General features: G+C 39.1%; 2 protein-coding genes across 2 annotated transcripts; both read left to right on the top strand.

Annotated features, from left to right (window-relative positions):
* Positions 1-580: 580 nt before the first annotated feature.
* On the top strand, positions 581-4,930 carry LOC121262597 (glucan endo-1,3-beta-glucosidase 5-like). Its single transcript, XM_041165130.1, is given in 3 exon segments — positions 581-1,332; positions 3,686-3,822; positions 3,825-4,930. Coding segments are annotated over 3 exon segments (1,470 nt in total). The 5' UTR covers positions 581-976; the 3' UTR covers positions 4,802-4,930.
* A 1,137-nt stretch (positions 4,931-6,067) lies between these two features.
* On the top strand, positions 6,068-16,165 carry LOC121262599 (DDB1- and CUL4-associated factor homolog 1-like). Its single transcript, XM_041165134.1, has 14 exons — positions 6,068-6,545; positions 7,317-7,395; positions 7,613-7,729; positions 7,819-7,985; positions 8,108-8,969; positions 9,066-9,163; positions 9,286-9,709; positions 9,843-10,440; positions 10,530-10,711; positions 10,964-11,530; positions 12,826-12,936; positions 13,108-13,226; positions 13,338-14,967; positions 15,391-16,165. Exons 1-14 carry the CDS (start codon positions 6,307-6,309, stop codon positions 16,087-16,089), a joined length of 5,892 nt encoding a protein of 1,963 aa, XP_041021068.1. The 5' UTR covers positions 6,068-6,306; the 3' UTR covers positions 16,090-16,165.
* Positions 16,166-16,549: the final 384 nt, after the last annotated feature.

Here is a 16,549-nt window from a genome sequence, read left to right as displayed (position 1 = left end):
ATATAAAAAAATAAAATAATGTTAAGTATTGAAAAATTTATAAGCATAATTTATCTTATAAAATCAATTCAATAAAAAATAATTATTTATTTTTTATAAATACGTCTAAAATCTTATTTACAGTGAGATTATTTCTCACCAAATATAAATTTCAGATAGGCAATCTTTATATAAATCATTTATTACTAATAAAGACTAGGTTTTTAGTTCACTTTTTACAAAGTTTGCATCGAGCTTATCTATTTTGATCTGTACAACTCATTTCTCAAAAAATATGCCTCCCTAGTCCCTTCCAAGGTCAAACCCCTTTCTCTCTCTACTCTCCAGTCCTTTTTGGTTATGGTCGGAGTTGCCAGTGTTGGTGTTGAGGCATGGCAGCTCTCTCTTTCGTTTCTTTGCAGAATAGTTGATAGCTTTTACTTTAGTAATGTATGGTTACAGTCAGTTAATTTTGAGGCATGGGAGTTCTCTGTTTCGCTTCCGTTCAGAATAGTACATCTATAGCTTTTGAATACGTGCTTTCATAGATGAATTTATTTATTTTGTTTCCGCGTGAGCTCCTCGCCTCTTCCCGCTGTCTTTCAATCCTCCCTTTCTGTTTCTGCTTTACTGAACTTCTTTCCATCCAAACCCCCCCCCGGTTTCCTTATTGATTACTCTCTTATTTGGTTGAAAATTTCTGTTTTTGGATAAGTTATTGAGTTGAAAACTTTTTTGTATTGGACATCAAGAATAACCCCCCCCCAACAAAGAAGCTGCTGCTTTGGCAAAGATTCTCTCTGCCTTGTTCCCTAGCTTTCTCTCCCTCTCTGACTAGTTGCTGGATAAAACCAACTTCGATTTCAAGACCCATGTATTAAAGCCAATCCTTTGCTTTAAACTCAACATCTACTAATCATACCCATCTAGTTTTGAGTTGTTTCAAGTTTTCAACAGCCTCCAACCGCAATCGGCATCGTACCCTGATAAAGGCAATATGAGGTTGTTGAAAGGCGTGGATTTAGCTGGGGTTCTTATCGCCATGTTGTTGCTATTCACTGTGTTTTTTATGGGTTCAGTTAGTGGAATTGGAGTTAACTGGGGAACCCAGTTAACACACCCTCTGCCAGCTGCAACGGTGGTGAAGATGCTGAAGGACAATGGTTTTCAGAAAGTGAAGCTCTTTGATGCTGATTCCTCAATATTGAACGCTCTGAGGAATTCAGGGATTCAGGTGATGGTTGGTATTCCTAATGACATGCTTAATACTTTGGCTAATAGTGTGCAAGCAGCTGAGAATTGGGTTGCCAAGAATGTTTCGGCGCACGTCTCTTCCAACGGGGTAGACATCAGGTAACTTTGAAACCAACTCCAGCTGTGTGTATAACTTGACAAAGTTGAAGTTCTTATGATTTTATTAGTTATTTACATCGAACAGATCAACCTGGTATGATGGCTGTGATACGATGAATCTTATCACCCATGGCTACTTATTGGGGCAACAAAATGCTTGAAAAGTGTTTTCATGTATCTTTGCCAAACCACATGATATTCATGAAAAATCCTCAATTCCAATTGAAGAAGAATTTCAATTCGAGAACAAACAAAAGGTTGCATATTTAACTAAATTCGTGTGCTTTGGTCAGATTGCTAAAACTTGCACCTCTGAATACAGTGGAATAACAGTGAAATAACAGTGAACATCTCCACTGAGAATCTGAGATAAAACTTCCCCCTGTATGTCTCTTTCTGAGTTCTATATTTTAATTTTTTTCCCCTGAAACCAAACAAACAGTTGAGCACACGTTCTTTACAGCTATTGGCCCTACTAGCCAACTCATTTACTCGTAAGATTCCCCACTAAACGTGGAGCGCATTCTTCTTCATTTTAATATTTTATAATGTTTGTCGATTATCCTGCGCAGCAATTATATTAGTTTTTCATGTTTGCTGACGATAAATTTTGGTATGGTGAAATTTTTTTTTTTTTTTTTGATGTTGGGAATCTCTCCAAGGCAGGACACTTCGGATCCATCCCTACAAAATAAATCCCGATCTGTGCACCGCATATTCGAAAATTTTCTTACATGAAACTGATTAAATCTTTAACTTTTCATCAGGAGATGTGAGATGTGGCTCTAACTCATTGTTTGCACTTGAACCTTTGACCTTAGTGAACCCTTCTTATTGAAAGAAAATTAGGTAGACTTGCCGGACAAGTAGGCAATGAAGGACTGACTGGGTTGGCCCACCTTCTGTTGCATAACTTCACACAACTTCTTTTTATTTGCACACTAGTTCTTGTGTGGTCCTTTATTCTGAAATGTAGATCATCTTTGATTCTTATTGCCCCTTAGTTTTTCTTGTTAAAAAAATAACTAAATTAGTTTCGATCTCCTTTTTCACATTAAACTATCATTAGGTATTCCATCTACGGATGGAATTTCACTTACTGTTTGAAGAAGATTTAAGTACCTTTATTTTGCATCTCAACGCAGTGACAACGCCTTTTTCTAGGATGTTTACGCTCACCCAAAAAACTAAGAAAAAAACTACTATGCCGCCCAATTGATACCGCTCCATTTGACTGTTCAGTGAATTTTGTTTTTTGTTTTTTTGCTTAATGATTAAAGAAGTAATTTTTAGTGTATTGATGTATTTTTTTATATATTTTTAAAAATATTTAAAAATGATAAAAAAATGTGAATAAAAAAAAAACACTACTTTCACACTAGCGGTCAGCACAGCAGTGCAGCTCAAAAACTAAACATCCGAGTGACCTACTCTGACCTGACACTGCTGTAGTCTTCCTGTGGCTTCATTTCAATAGGTCACACAGCTTGGCCCTCAATAACACCCCCACCACCCCCCCCCCCTCTCACATGCGCGCGCGCACACACTTATCCTATTGGCTACAACCCTTGAGGGTATTTGGCAAATGGCATGGACAGTGTGCCTTCCTATAGTGCCATCTATCCAACATCATTTTTCCCTCATCTGGAGATTATTTTTTATCACTTCAGTTGATAGATGGAGCCTGTCCCTCCAGACTATGCATTCTACTATATATTCTGTTTGCTTTTAAAGTGTATGTTGTTGCACTGGGGAATTAACTCTACAATATTTTTGATGATTGCTGCCTTCATTTTGTTTTGCTTAGTCAATTGGTGAAGAAGTAATTTGTGATGAGGATAACCTTACATAGTTCCTACCCAACATGAATATACATCTTTCATTTCTGGTTTGTTGCTGCAAAACTGGGATTTATATTTCCAGGATTGACATGTATGTGTGCGCGCGCTTGTACGCCTGCTATTTAACAATGTTATGAAAGTCGGGCATATATTCTCCACTTCTCAATTCATTGTGAAGTTGTAAGATATATATCTGGTTTTTCATAACACTGTTAAGCAAGACTGCAACTTCAGTATCCTTTTGCCTAATGTAGTAGTTAATGTATGCTCCAGATACTTTTTACAAAACTCTGGATAAAACTTTGGATAAAAGCATACTGATGAGAATACATCTTGCGAACAGAGTAGTTTCCCAGACAACATTTACTAAACTGTAAAAAGCATGAGAAAGGTTGGAGGCAAACCCGTTCTGGTTATCTTCGTTCAGTGGTTCTTATATCTGCTCGTCTTGTTTTATTTAGTGTGCAGTCTATGTTTCCTGTTAAATTTACCTCCCATATATTCTCTGCAAGGTATGTTGCAGTTGGAAACGAACCATTCTTGGAAACGTATAATGGAACCTTCGAAGGAATAACTCTTCCTGCTCTTCAAAATATCCAGGCAGCCCTTATAAAAGCTGGTTTGAGCAATCAGATTAAAGTCACTGTACCCTAAATGGTGATGTATACGAGAGTTCAACAAACATACCTTCTCAGGGTGATTTTCGTGCAAACATCCGCGATATCATGGTGCAAATCGTTAAGTTCTTGAATGATAATGGATCTCCTTTTACTGTCAACATCTACCCCTTTATCAGCCTCTATGATAATCCCAGTTTTCCTGCTGACTATGCCTTCTTTGATGGCTATTCATCTCCCATAAATGATGATGGAAGAATATATCAAGACATGTTTAGTGCGAACTATGATACCCTTGTATGGACCCTGCAGAAAATTGGATATGGAAACATGTCCATAATAGTTGGAGAAATTGGTTGGCCCACTGATGGAGATCAAAACGCAAATATACAATTGGGGCAGAAGTTCAACCAAGGCTTCATGTCCCGTTATAATGCCGGGCAGGGGACACCAATGAGATCCGGTCCCCTAGATGCTTACTTATTCAGCCTTATAGATGAAGATGCCAAAAGCATTCAGCCAGGTAATTTTGAACGCCACTGGGGGCTGTTTTACTTCGATGGAGCACCCAAATACCAGCTTAGCCTTACAGCCAGCTCGAACAGTTTGGTTGGAGCAAGTAATGTACAATATCTGGCCAAGCAATGGTGTGTCATGTCCCCCTCGGCTAGTCTTGATGATCCACAGGTCGCACTTAGTGTCAGTTACGCTTGTGCAAAAGCCGATTGCACTAGTCTTGGATATGGCACTTCATGCGGACGTTTGGATGCTCGAGGGAATATCTCCTATGCATTTAACAGTTACTATCAGATGCAGAATCAGGTTGCGAGTGCCTGCAAGTTCCCAAACCTTTCAATTCTCACACAAACAGACCCGTCGGACGGAGATTGCAAATTTAGGATCATGATCAATACGCCTACAGCTGCAGGGGAGTTGAGTGGAGTTGGATCACTTCAACAGCCAGTTGGTTTGTTGCTGTTTTTGTTCTTGCTTTTCTTTCCAATTTTGTGAGTTTGCTGCTATATATAGTACAATACTGTCTTCATTTATTTTTCATTATATGTATATGTTGAAAACCATCCGAGCATTTGGTCCATTTATACATGTAGCAAACTAAATATATATTGCATTTCAAAGTCAGGCTTTTGTTTACATGCTCAAATGATCTAAATATCTCACTTAGCTTCGTATGTTTTTTTAGTTGAGATAGGATAAGTTAAGATAAAAGCTGAAAGTTGAATAAAATATTATTAGAATATATTTTTTTAATATTATTTTTATTTCGAGATTTAAAAAAGTTAAATTGTTTATTTTATTTTGTGTGAAAATTTGAAAAAATTGTAATAATTAAATAAGACAAGAATAATTGTAAAAACAAACGCCTTGAACTTGAAGGTCCTTCTTTCAATTTATTATGCATAAACCAATCAGTAATTAGTACCAATGATTTTGAATAGCATACACGTATAATGGCATGTTAGAATTATCAAAATATTCAAATTTTTTACATTAAATAATATATATTTTTTTTCACTCGAAATATTGTACTTGACAGCGGGACCTCAAAAAAAAAAAAAAAAAAAAAAATGATTTGCAACAATGCGATAGAAAACGATCTTGAGAATTCAAATAAATTTGCCAACTTTTTTTTTATTAGCACCACCAACTCCCCATCCATCAAATTAGATCTAATGAAACTTCTTTAATTTGATTTATTAGATTATTATCTATTCATTGAACATGTGAAAAACACATTTTTTTTAGCAATCAATTATACTCTTAAGATATGTGACCTAATTAGCATAATTGTTAAGGTTTCAATTTTTAAAATTGAGGTCTAGAGTTCGAAATCTCCATCCTCTAATAAAAAAAAAAAAATGTCAGAAGCATACCCTATTAATATAAGAATACATCAGAACTTTCTACATAAAATATATCTCACAATCTAATAGACATAATTAGAAAAAATTTATTCGAAAAAACTCTGTCCATCCAATAAAACATATTTAAACTATTAAACAGGTCTGATTCTCCGAATAAAAAATCTGATTCGAAACCCCTTACATCCTTATAAAAAAAACTGTTAAACGGGTCGGCACAATCGAGGTGCATGATACTTGGTCCAGCAATTACAGTAACGGGCTTACGCTTCCAAGGAGTTAAAACTTAAAAGGCTGGGGCTCCTAGGGCTACATACCTTAACCGGGTCGGTTCTTTCACGAACTTTCCGATTCCCCACCTCTCTCTCTCTCTCTATAATTAACCAAACGCACACCTCGACGCGTTCCTCTTTTCTTTTGTTTTCTCACATTCTGTTGGTTTCTCTCAGTTTCAAGCTCTGCGACTCCCAAACTTCAAAACCAAAGAAGCTAAAACTGGCGCTCGCACGCACATAATTTTGTTATCATAATTTCATACAAATTGGCCTCCAAATTTCTTTCATTCCAATTACCATTTCTTCGTATATAGATTCCGATACACACATATATATAGCAATCATCTCTATCTGATTGTATATGGACGTGGCCATGGACGACCGAGAGAACCAAACGCAAGCCGAAGCTCTGGCTCCTGCCGCGGAATCTCAACCTCAGTCTCAGGGAGAAGAAGACGGAGAAGAACAAGCAAGGAACGAAGACGACAAGTTGATCGCGAATGCTCAGAAGCTGATGGAGAAGATCACTTCTTCTCCTGAAAACCCTAGTCCCTTCGTCCTCCATGCCCTTGCCTCCATCCTCGAAACACAGGAATCCCGGTATGGCCCCACCCATTTCTTTTTTAGTCAGTTCTATTTGGCTGTACTATGCTATCAAAGGTTTTGGATTAAATTCCGAGGCGTCAAACGATAGATGTGGATTTTGGGGTTAGTGATATATTTTTTTAAGGTTATGAGTGTATTTATGCGTGATATTTTTATATCAATACGCAATTAGGATCATTTAAATGTTAATTTCTTTTCTAATCGCGTCCCTTTGGTGGGTTATGATAAATCTTAAGGTTTTGAGTTTCCGGAGGTGTAGTTCTATTGATCCAATGGTCCGCTAACATTATATTTGTTCAAAAAACGAAAAAAAAAAAAAAAGTGTTTGTCAGTGACTTTACGTGTGTTTTTTTGGTTGGCTGAGGGATGTTGGTGAAGTTCTTGAATGTGTTCTCATTTAAGATTTGAAAGTGTAAAGCAATTGCCTTTCGATTCACTTAGCTCTTAACTATTTTCTTGAATCTTGGTTTTTATGAAATTCTTTTGGTTTATAACATAGCAATATCACCTTTATTTTGTTGTATACTTACTCTATAGTGTATACTTGGTTGTGCCCCTTTTCGCCTTCGATAAAAATTGCTTTACTGATAAAAAATGTTGTATAGGTTAGCAAGTTTGTTTCTTATGTACTGTGCATTACAAGGGGAAAATTTTTTTATCGTGAATTGGTTTGCTCCTTTAGCACTTTCTCCTATTCCCACATCGTTGTTTGGCTCTTGATAAGTTCTGAACTTTGTTCTTTGCTTCTGTCTGTATTGAGAGCAGTTACATGGAAGAGCATGATCCTTCCTCCAATAGTGGCCGTTCTTCACATAACATTGGACGGCTGGGAAACTTAATCCGGGTAATTAATATTGCCTGCTTGAACTTGATTTATTGTTGTTTTTTGGTTAAATTACTGTTATTTCTCTCTCCATTCTTCTTGCAACCCCCCTTCCCCTGGGCTGTGCGCCTTTGCAACTCCATTCAGATTCATAATCAACATGAAGAGATTATTGCGCTTCTGATCCCCTTTTTTTGGGGAAAACATGCTTATTTAAAATCTTCCCTCTTGTCCTCAGGAAAATGATGATTTCTTCGAATTGATATCTTCAAAGTTTTTATCAGAAACAAGATACCCAACCCCCATCCAGGCAGCTGCTGCTAGGCTTCTTTTAAGCTGCTCACCGACTTGGACTGTAAGATTGTTGTTTTATTGCATCTACTTTGCTTGATTATCTAATTCTTTAAGTTGTGATAAATATAAATTCAATGAGATGTCATGCAGTATCCTCACGTTTTTGAAGAAGCCGTCTTAGAGAACATAAAAAATTGGGTGATTGATGACACTGCCAGATTTCCTGGTGAACATCACAGTTGCAAAAGCAAGAAGGCCTCAAATTATGAAATGTTGAAGAGCTATTCTACCGGACTTCTTGCTGTTTGTTTGGCTAGGTATGCACCAGGAGTAAATGGCTTATGCATATTTTTTAGCTTGCATTATATTACATACCAGTTTGCATCACGTCAAATAATATAGTCTAATGTAATGTCCTACATTTTTGGGCTGATTTCAGTGGTGGTCAAGTAGTCGAAGATGTCTTGACATCCGGATTGTCTGCCAAGCTTATGCGCTATCTTCGCGTGCGTGTACTTGGAGAGACAAGTAGCCAGAAAGATGCTACTCATTTAACAGAGGGCAAGATTGTAACTGGTTCTACTTGTACAAGAGATAGAGACGAAGGTAGGGGTAGGGTTCGGCAGGCTCTGGAAACAACTTATTTAGATGATCTGAGGATAGCAGATGAGAGATCCTTAGATGGACAAAGTCTCGAAAGGGATCAGGATAGAAGCATTGTACGACAAGGAGATGGAGAAGAGTGCTGGGTGAATGATAGAGAACCACCTGATGCATTGGGTCAAAGGGTTGATGCCTGTGAGGTAGATGCTGATGGGGAGGTAAGAAGCCAAGGTCAAGAATTACGTGATGGGAAGGCAAAATTGTGGGATTTTGACGACAATGGCCGAGATGATTCCTCAAGACGCAGAGTGAATCGTGGATCAGCAAGATCCAGATGCAAGGGAAGGGTTAATGAAGGCGGTCCAGAGAATGAACAGGTGTTAACCTCACCAGGATCTGGTAGTCGATTGGGACAGGGGCGGAGTACAAAAGATAGGAGTTTTTCAAAACATTTAGATGTGAAAAAAGATGCTAGAAAGACTTTTGGCAGGATCACATCTGATGTTTTAGCTGTCGAAAGAGATGATAATGATGACTGCTTCCAGGAATGTAGAGTTGGAAGTAAAGATATCTCTGATATGGTAAAGAAAGCAGTTATAGCTGCCGAAGCTGAAGCAAGAGCAGCCAATGCACCTGAAGAAGCTATCAAAGCAGCAGGTGATGCTGCTGCTGAAGTTGTCAAAAGTGCAGCTTTTGAGGTATGCAGCATACTCTCTATTTCTTTCATTTGGCATATATTATATGGAGTAATGGAGTCTTCTACTTCTTAATGCTTTGTTACTCTATATTTTTAGGAATTTAAAAGCACAAGTGATGAAGAAGCTGCCGTTTTGGCTGCTTCCAGAGCTGCATCCACTGTTATTGATGCTTCTAATTCAATTGAAGTTTCAAGGTATGTACTTTCGTATCTAAGCATGTAATACAAATATTGAATAACAATGTGCTGCTATTGAATGCTAGCATCATTTGTTAGTTTGACAATAGTCTAATAATACTTCCATGTGATGATTTCAGGAGTTCTAATAGCATCAATGATGAGACAATGAATCCACACTGTACAGAGACAGAAACTAATGAGGATGTTGAAGAATATTTCATCCTGGATTCTGAGTCTCTTGCACAGCTGAGAGAAAAATACTGTATTCAGTGCCTTGAAATACTTGGAGAATATGTTGAAGTTCTTGGGCCTGTACTTCATGAAAAGGGTGTCGATGTCTGCCTTTCACTATTTCAACGGAGTTCCAGACACAATGAGGGATCAAAAGTAGCCATTCTTTGGACTGATGTAATGAAGCTAATCTGTGCATTGGCTGCTCACCGAAAATTCGCTGCGCTTTTTGTGGATCGGGGTGGCATGCAGAAACTGCTTGCTGTCCCTAGAGATGCTCAAACCTTCTTTGGTCTTTCTTCTTGCTTATTTACAATTGGTTCTCTCCAGGTAATGGCTTGTTACGTCTGATTGCTTCAAACTCTTTTCTTTTTTGGGTTTTTTTTTCACTAATATTTTCTCATCAGAATTGCATTTGTCTTGTCAGTCCATTGGGTTCTTACTTTTTTAGAAAACCTTTCAGGGAATAATGGAACGTGTGTGCGCTCTTCCCTCAGATGTTATTCACCAGTTGGTTGAGTTAGCTATCCAACTTCTTGAGTGCAGTCAGGACCTAGCTAGAAAAAATGCTGCCTTGTTTTTTGCTGCCACATTCGTCTTCCGAGCAGTTCTTGATGCCTTTGATGCTCAGGATGGTTTACACAAATTACTGGGCCTTTTAAATGATGCTGCCTCAGTTAGATCAGGAGTAAATACTGGAGCATTAGGCTTTTCCAGTTCAGGATCCTTTCGAAATGATCGTTCGCCTGCGGAAGTACTGACATCATCAGAGAAACAGATAGCTTATCACACCTGCGTTGCTTTGCGGCAATATTTTAGAGCTCACCTTCTTTTGCTTGTGGATTCTATCCGTCCAAATAAAAACAATCGAAGTACAGCCCGGAATACTCCAAGTGTAAGGGCAGCCTACAAGCCACTCGACATCAGTAATGAAGCTATGGATGCAGTGTTTCTGCAGTTACAAAAGGATCGAAAGCTGGGTCCAGCATTTGTAAGAACTCGCTGGCCTGTGGTTGAGAAGTTCTTAAGCTCTAATGGGCATATTACCTTGTTGGAATTGTGTCAGGTATTATATATTCAATTTTTAACTTTTCTCTCTTCTTTTTACTTCTTTCATTCTCCTGTCATATCTGGTTTTTGTTGTATGTAGGCCCACCCATTGAGCGCTATTTGCATGATTTGCTTCAGTATGCATTGGGTGTTTTGCACATTGTTACACTGGTACCCAACAGCCGCAAGATGATTGTAAATGCCACATTAAGCAACAATCGTGTTGGTATAGCGGTCATTTTGGATGCAGCAAATAGTGCTAGTAGTTATGTGGACCCAGAGGTAGACATATTCAACCATTTTTCTATTGTTTTTATTATTCTTCTGTAACATTTGTCGATACTGGTTTCTTCTTCCTAGCTAGGTGTTTTCTCTTGTATACACCCTATGTAGTTGGCTACACCTATTTAATAAAATTTTACTTATAAAAAAAACATTTGTCAATGTTGGAAGCAGATTCTGGTAATATTATCATGCCTGTTTTTCATTCACTACCGTATCATATTTTCTAATTGTTCACTTGTACCTTTGCAGATCATCCAACCAGCCCTAAATGTGTTAGTCAATCTTGTTTGTCCACCACCGGCAATCAGCAATAAACCACCTTTACTTGCACAAGGTCAGCATTCTGTTTCTTCTCAAACCCCATATGGTCATGCGATGGAGAATAGAGATAGAAACACAGAACGCAATATCTCAGATCGAGCTGTTAGTATGCCCAGCCAGAGTGATTCAAGAGAGCGGAATGGGGAATCTAGTGTGGCAGATAGGCTAAATGCCACCGGAGTCAGTACACAGTTCATCGGTAGCACTTCACAAACTCCTGTTGCCACAGCCACTTCAGGACTTGTTGGAGATCGTAGAATATCTTTAGGTGCTGGAGCAGGTTGCGCCGGCCTTGCTACACAGTTGGAACTAGGGTATCGTCAAGCAAGAGAGGCTGTACGTGCCAACAATGGGATAAAGGTTCTTCTTCATCTCCTCCAGCCACGCATATATTCACCTCCTGCTGCTCTTGATTGTCTCCGTGCCCTCTCTTGCCGAGTTCTGCTTGGTCTAGCCAGAGATGATACAATTGCGCATATATTGACAAAGCTTCAGGTGAATGACTCTTTAAAATAAGTACTAGTAATAGCTTTACGTAAAATGAATAATCTTTTTACCACAAGTATAATATTAGAACTCAATCAGTTGAACCAATCCTAGGCTGCTTCAGTTCATACCCAGTTTTACACTATTTCAGCATACAAAGAAAATAGGTGGCAGTCAATGCCGTAGTCATCATTCACTGTTTTCAGAGATGAGTTCATTTTTGGACTTGCATTGCTACACTCAACCAACGAGGCATTATACTTATGAAAGCTAATCACGTTGGTGGCCCTGTGCCAATATTTTACTGTCTTTTATGGAACATAAGCATGTTATACCCAAATGGTTTGCTCAATATGTTCTTCTGGTTGCAAAAGTGAGAAGAAAACTGGGATCAGTATTACTAGAGTCTTCAAGGCAAGGAAACGTAAATTTGTATTTGTTTATCTATTTTTTCTCTCACTCCCCTGTTTGACCTGGTATCAAATGGTTGCAAGGAAACATTAGTTGTTTATTTGATAGTTCCATGTAGCTTGGTTGATGTGTTCCTGATGTATAATTTTGATGCAGCCTGTAGTTACCTTTTTAAGCTTTGTAACACTTTCCACATGGCAAAAAATTGAAAACAAATGGTGTAATTTCATTTTGCATCCTCAAACTACCTCTGTTTTTTCAAATTGCATTTCAAACTACCAAAATTAACAATTTGGCCACCTCAAAATACCAATTTCCTTCGATTTGCATCCCACTGTCCATTTGACAGGTTAGTTCTGACCTAACGTAGAGCCACCAAGTGATTTGTCTAAAAAGGCCTTGCTGCAAAGTTTAAAGTACATTTTACCTTTAATTTAAAACAAAAAAAACTGAAAAATTAATAAAAAACTTCTAAAAAATTGCTAGATGGTGGACACCAATTGTCCAGGGCACTCATGGGCCATGCAGTGGCTGGCCATCACCCGGCATTTTTTTTATTTATTATTATTATTTTTATTAAACTTCAGCAGAGAGTTCACTGAAAATTTTCAGGATTTTGTCATCTAATGCGATAATGGGAGGGATGGTGCATTTTGGGGTAGTGAATTGTTGGTATTTGTAGTTTGGTGTGAAATTTGAAAATTGGGTGATAGTTTGGGGATGCAAAATGAAATTGAAAAACAAAACAATTTTATACTTTGCCAAATTCAAAAAGTTTGCTGTGTTTCTGATTTTAAGTCATAAGTTCCTGGGTATGTTAATTACTCTGGGAGATTTGCGTATAAGTGGACATAAATCATCACTGTGTTAATAAGTGCGAGTTGGTGTTCTAGGTTGGAAAAAAGCTATCAGAACTAATTCGAGATTCAGGCGGCCAAACATCTGGAACTGAGCAAGGCAGGTGGCAAGTCGAGCTTTCCCAGGCCGCAATTGAACTGATAGCGGTAAGTATCCCCCCCCCCCCCCCCCCCCCCCCCCCCCCCCCCCCCCCCCCCGCGGGGCCACAAAAAAAAAAAAATTCAAGCTGAGTAGAGGTACCTAGAGGTCAGGAGTTCAAGTTGAATGTCCTTGTAAGCAAGCAAAAAAATGCTGAACATTAGAATTCTCTTTTGCAGATTGTGACAAATTCAGGCCGTGCAAGTACGCTAGCAGCTACTGATGCCGCCACCCCTACTTTGAGGCGCATAGAAAGAGCAGCTATAGCTGCTGCTACGCCTATTACTTACCATTCCAGGTAGTTTTAGATTTTTTGTTCAGTGCGATTGTCTATATTAACTATCAACTTCTTTCTACTAATTTCCACCTTTTGACTCTGTCTTGTGGTCTATGCATACGAAACTCCCAGGGAACTTTTACTTCTAATCCATGAACACCTACAGGCATCTGGTTTGGGTGCAACTGCTACGGCACTGTTGAAAGAGGCCCAGTTGACTCCTCTGCCGTCCTTGGCAGCCCCATCATCTCTTGCTCACCAAACCTCCACCCTAGAAGCTCCCTATACTCGACTCCAATGGCCCTCTGGTCGAGCCCCTTGTGGATTTCTCACTAAGAAATCTAAATTTAGCACACGAGATGAGGATACAAGCTTGAAGTTTGATTCAAATGTATCTTCTTCAAAGAAAAAACTATTAGCTTTCTCACCTAGTTTTGGCTTGCACTCAAGAAATCAGTTGCAATTCCATGATTCCCAGTCGGTATCTGCCAGGAAAGTCTTCAGTTCTTCAAAACAATCTTCTGCTCATGCAATTGCTGCAGAAACTCAATCAGAGTCCTTCACGAAACCTAATCTTGATACAGAATCCCTATGTAAGACTCCTATTATATTGCCAATGAAGCGAAAACTATCAGAGTTGAAGGATGTTGGGTCGATTTCGTTCTCCGGAAGGCGACTCCACACAGGTGAGCAAGGACCTCAGTCTCCAGTTTGTCCTACACCCAGTAGTCTTCGTAAAAGCAATCTACTGACTGATAATATTGGACTTTCTACACCAACTTCTAACCTTAGAGATCAGCATTGGCAATCAACGCCAATTGGTGGCTTGGCAGGTTATATGGATGAAAACCATTACGGTAACCCCCATATAGGTCAGGTGACACCATCCTCACAACTTGAGCTTTTAAATGATCCCCAGCCCAGCAGCACAGAGAGGCTAACTCTAGACTCTCTTGTTGTTCAATATCTGAAGCACCAGCATCGCCAATGCCCTGCCCCTATAACCACTCTTCCACCACTCTCTCTCTTGCATCCACATGTCTGTCCTGAACCTAAACGAAGCCTTGATGCCCCATCAAATGTAACAGCTCGACTTGGTACACGTGAGTTCAGAAGTATATATGGTGGGGTACATGGAAATCGAAGAGATCGCCAGTTTGTTTATAGTAGATTTAGACCTTGGAGAACTTGTAGGGATGATGCTGGTGCACTTTTGACATGCATTGATTTTCTTGGGGACTCTTCCCGTCTTGCAGTTGGCAGCCACTCTGGAGAGCTCAAAATTTTTGACTCTAACAGTAACAACGTGCTGGAGAGCTGCACAAGCCATCAGTCTCCTTTGACATTTGTTGAATCCTATCTTTCTGGTGAGACACAGCTGCTGCTTTCGTCGAGCTCCCAGGATGTAAGGTTGTGGGATGCATCTTCAATCTCAGGTGGACCAATGCATCCATTTGAAGGGTGTAAAGCTGCAAGGTTTAGCAACTCTGGAAGCATTTTTGCAGCCTTGACAGTAGAGCCCTCTCCACGAGAAATTCTCCTCTACAATATCCAGACCTGCCAGTTGGAATCAAAGCTATCAGACACGTCTGCAAGTTCTACAGGCCGGGGGCATATATATTCTCTCATACACTTCAGCCCTTCAGATGCTATGCTGCTATGGAACGGGGTCCTGTGGGATCGGCGGGTTTCTGGTCATGTTCATCGCTTTGATCAATTTACAGATTATGGAGGTGGCGGCTTTCATCCAGCTGGGAACGAGGTATGTAGAGCCCTTGTTCTTATTTGATCATCATATGATTGAGAACCTGTTGAACTCTTCATCGCTACAGAAAAATCGTCTTCCATTCCTTTTATCTACGTTATCCTATGTTCAATATATGAGGGAAAAAAACAAAGACAAGATTCTCTAAATATTTTTTCCTTTGAACAATTGGGTTTGCTTTAAACCCAAATCCGAGCACTTGGTTTTTCTTTTTACTTATGATTGTTTTTATTCAAGTATGTACGTTATGCAGGGAGGATAAGTTGGTCATAAAAAAATAAAAATAAAAAGCCCACTTCCTGCTTTTTTAAAATACAATACTGTTTGCATGAAGTTCTGTTCACATCCACGTAGTTTTGGAAACTGTCCCCCTCCTCCTTTCTGTGATTCTTCTCAAATACAGAATTTTCATTTTGACAGGTAATTATAAACTCGGAGGTTTGGGATCTCCGGAAGTTTAGGCTCCTCCGAAGTGTACCTTCATTAGACCAAACGATGGTAACATTTAATGCACGTGGAGATGTAATTTATGCAATACTACGGAGAAATCTTGAGGATGTAATGTCAGCAGTTCACACACGGCGAGTCAAGCATCCTCTCTTTGCTGCCTTTCGCACGGTGGATGCAGTCAACTACTCTGACATTTCCACTATACCTGTAGATCGTTGTGTCCTTGACTTTGCAAAAGAGCCGACAGATTCCTTTGTAGGGTTGATTACGATGGATGACCAAGATGAGATGTACTCTTCAGCTAGGATTTATGAAATTGGACGTCGAAGGCCAACAGATGACGATTCTGATCCTGATGATGCCGAGAGTGAGGAGGAAGATGAGGATGATGATGATGATGATGCTGATGTGGACTCCTTACTGGGCCCAGATCTTGATGGGGATGGTGATAGTGATGCTGATGATATGAGTAATGATGATTATGATGATAGTGTTGGTGACCTTGATGATGACGACGACGACGACGGTGATGGAGATTTCATGCTGGAAGGGGGAACGGGATTACTGGAGATTGTGACCGAGGGTGATGAGGATGAGGATGATAGCGAATTGGTTGAATCATTCAGTAGCGATGGGGATGATTTTATGGGGAACGTTTTTGGTTATTAAACGTTACGTAGTTCTTAGATTTATTTTAAATTATGGCCCAGATTTTGTAATTATGCTGATAGAAGTTTTTACTTTTTACCCGATGCCAAATACCGTGTGAGAGAGGACAATAAGAGCATAGGATGGATGAGGGCGTTAAATCAATTTTGTTTCCCGCAAAGGTGGAAACCATCCGAAGGCATTTCTCCAGTAATAGTCCCCTCCCCCCCGGGCAATGAAGTTCGCAGGAATTATAAAGAGAGTAGTGTTATTTGAAGATCTTTACACTAGACAGACATCTAGATTTTACATATCATAATTTGATCTGCAAGATTTAAATTTTAAACCAACATCATGGTATTCAGTCAAACTTAACTCCATTTGGATTTAGAGATAAGTTTAGATGATTTGTAAATGATATAATAAAATATTATTAGAATATTATTTTTTAATATTATTATTGTTTTGAGATTTGAAAAAG

This window comes from Juglans microcarpa x Juglans regia, chromosome 4S, assembly GCF_004785595.1.
Source record: "Juglans microcarpa x Juglans regia isolate MS1-56 chromosome 4S, Jm3101_v1.0, whole genome shotgun sequence".
NCBI lineage: Eukaryota > Viridiplantae > Streptophyta > Magnoliopsida > Fagales > Juglandaceae > Juglans > Juglans microcarpa x Juglans regia.
Note: the sequence above shows the minus strand (reverse complement) of the source record. Positions and strands in the feature narration are given on the sequence as shown.

Coding starts and splice junctions, on each gene's coding strand:
- LOC121262599 (XM_041165134.1), top strand. CDS start 6,307: ATGGACGTGGCCATGGACGACCGAGAGAACCAAACGCAAGCCGAAGCT. Junction 10,712..10,963: donor GTAGTTATGTGGACCCAGAG/GTAGACATATTC, acceptor GTACCTTTGCAG/ATCATCCAACCAGCCCTAAA. Junction 11,531..12,825: donor ATATATTGACAAAGCTTCAG/GTGAATGACTCT, acceptor TTGGTGTTCTAG/GTTGGAAAAAAGCTATCAGA.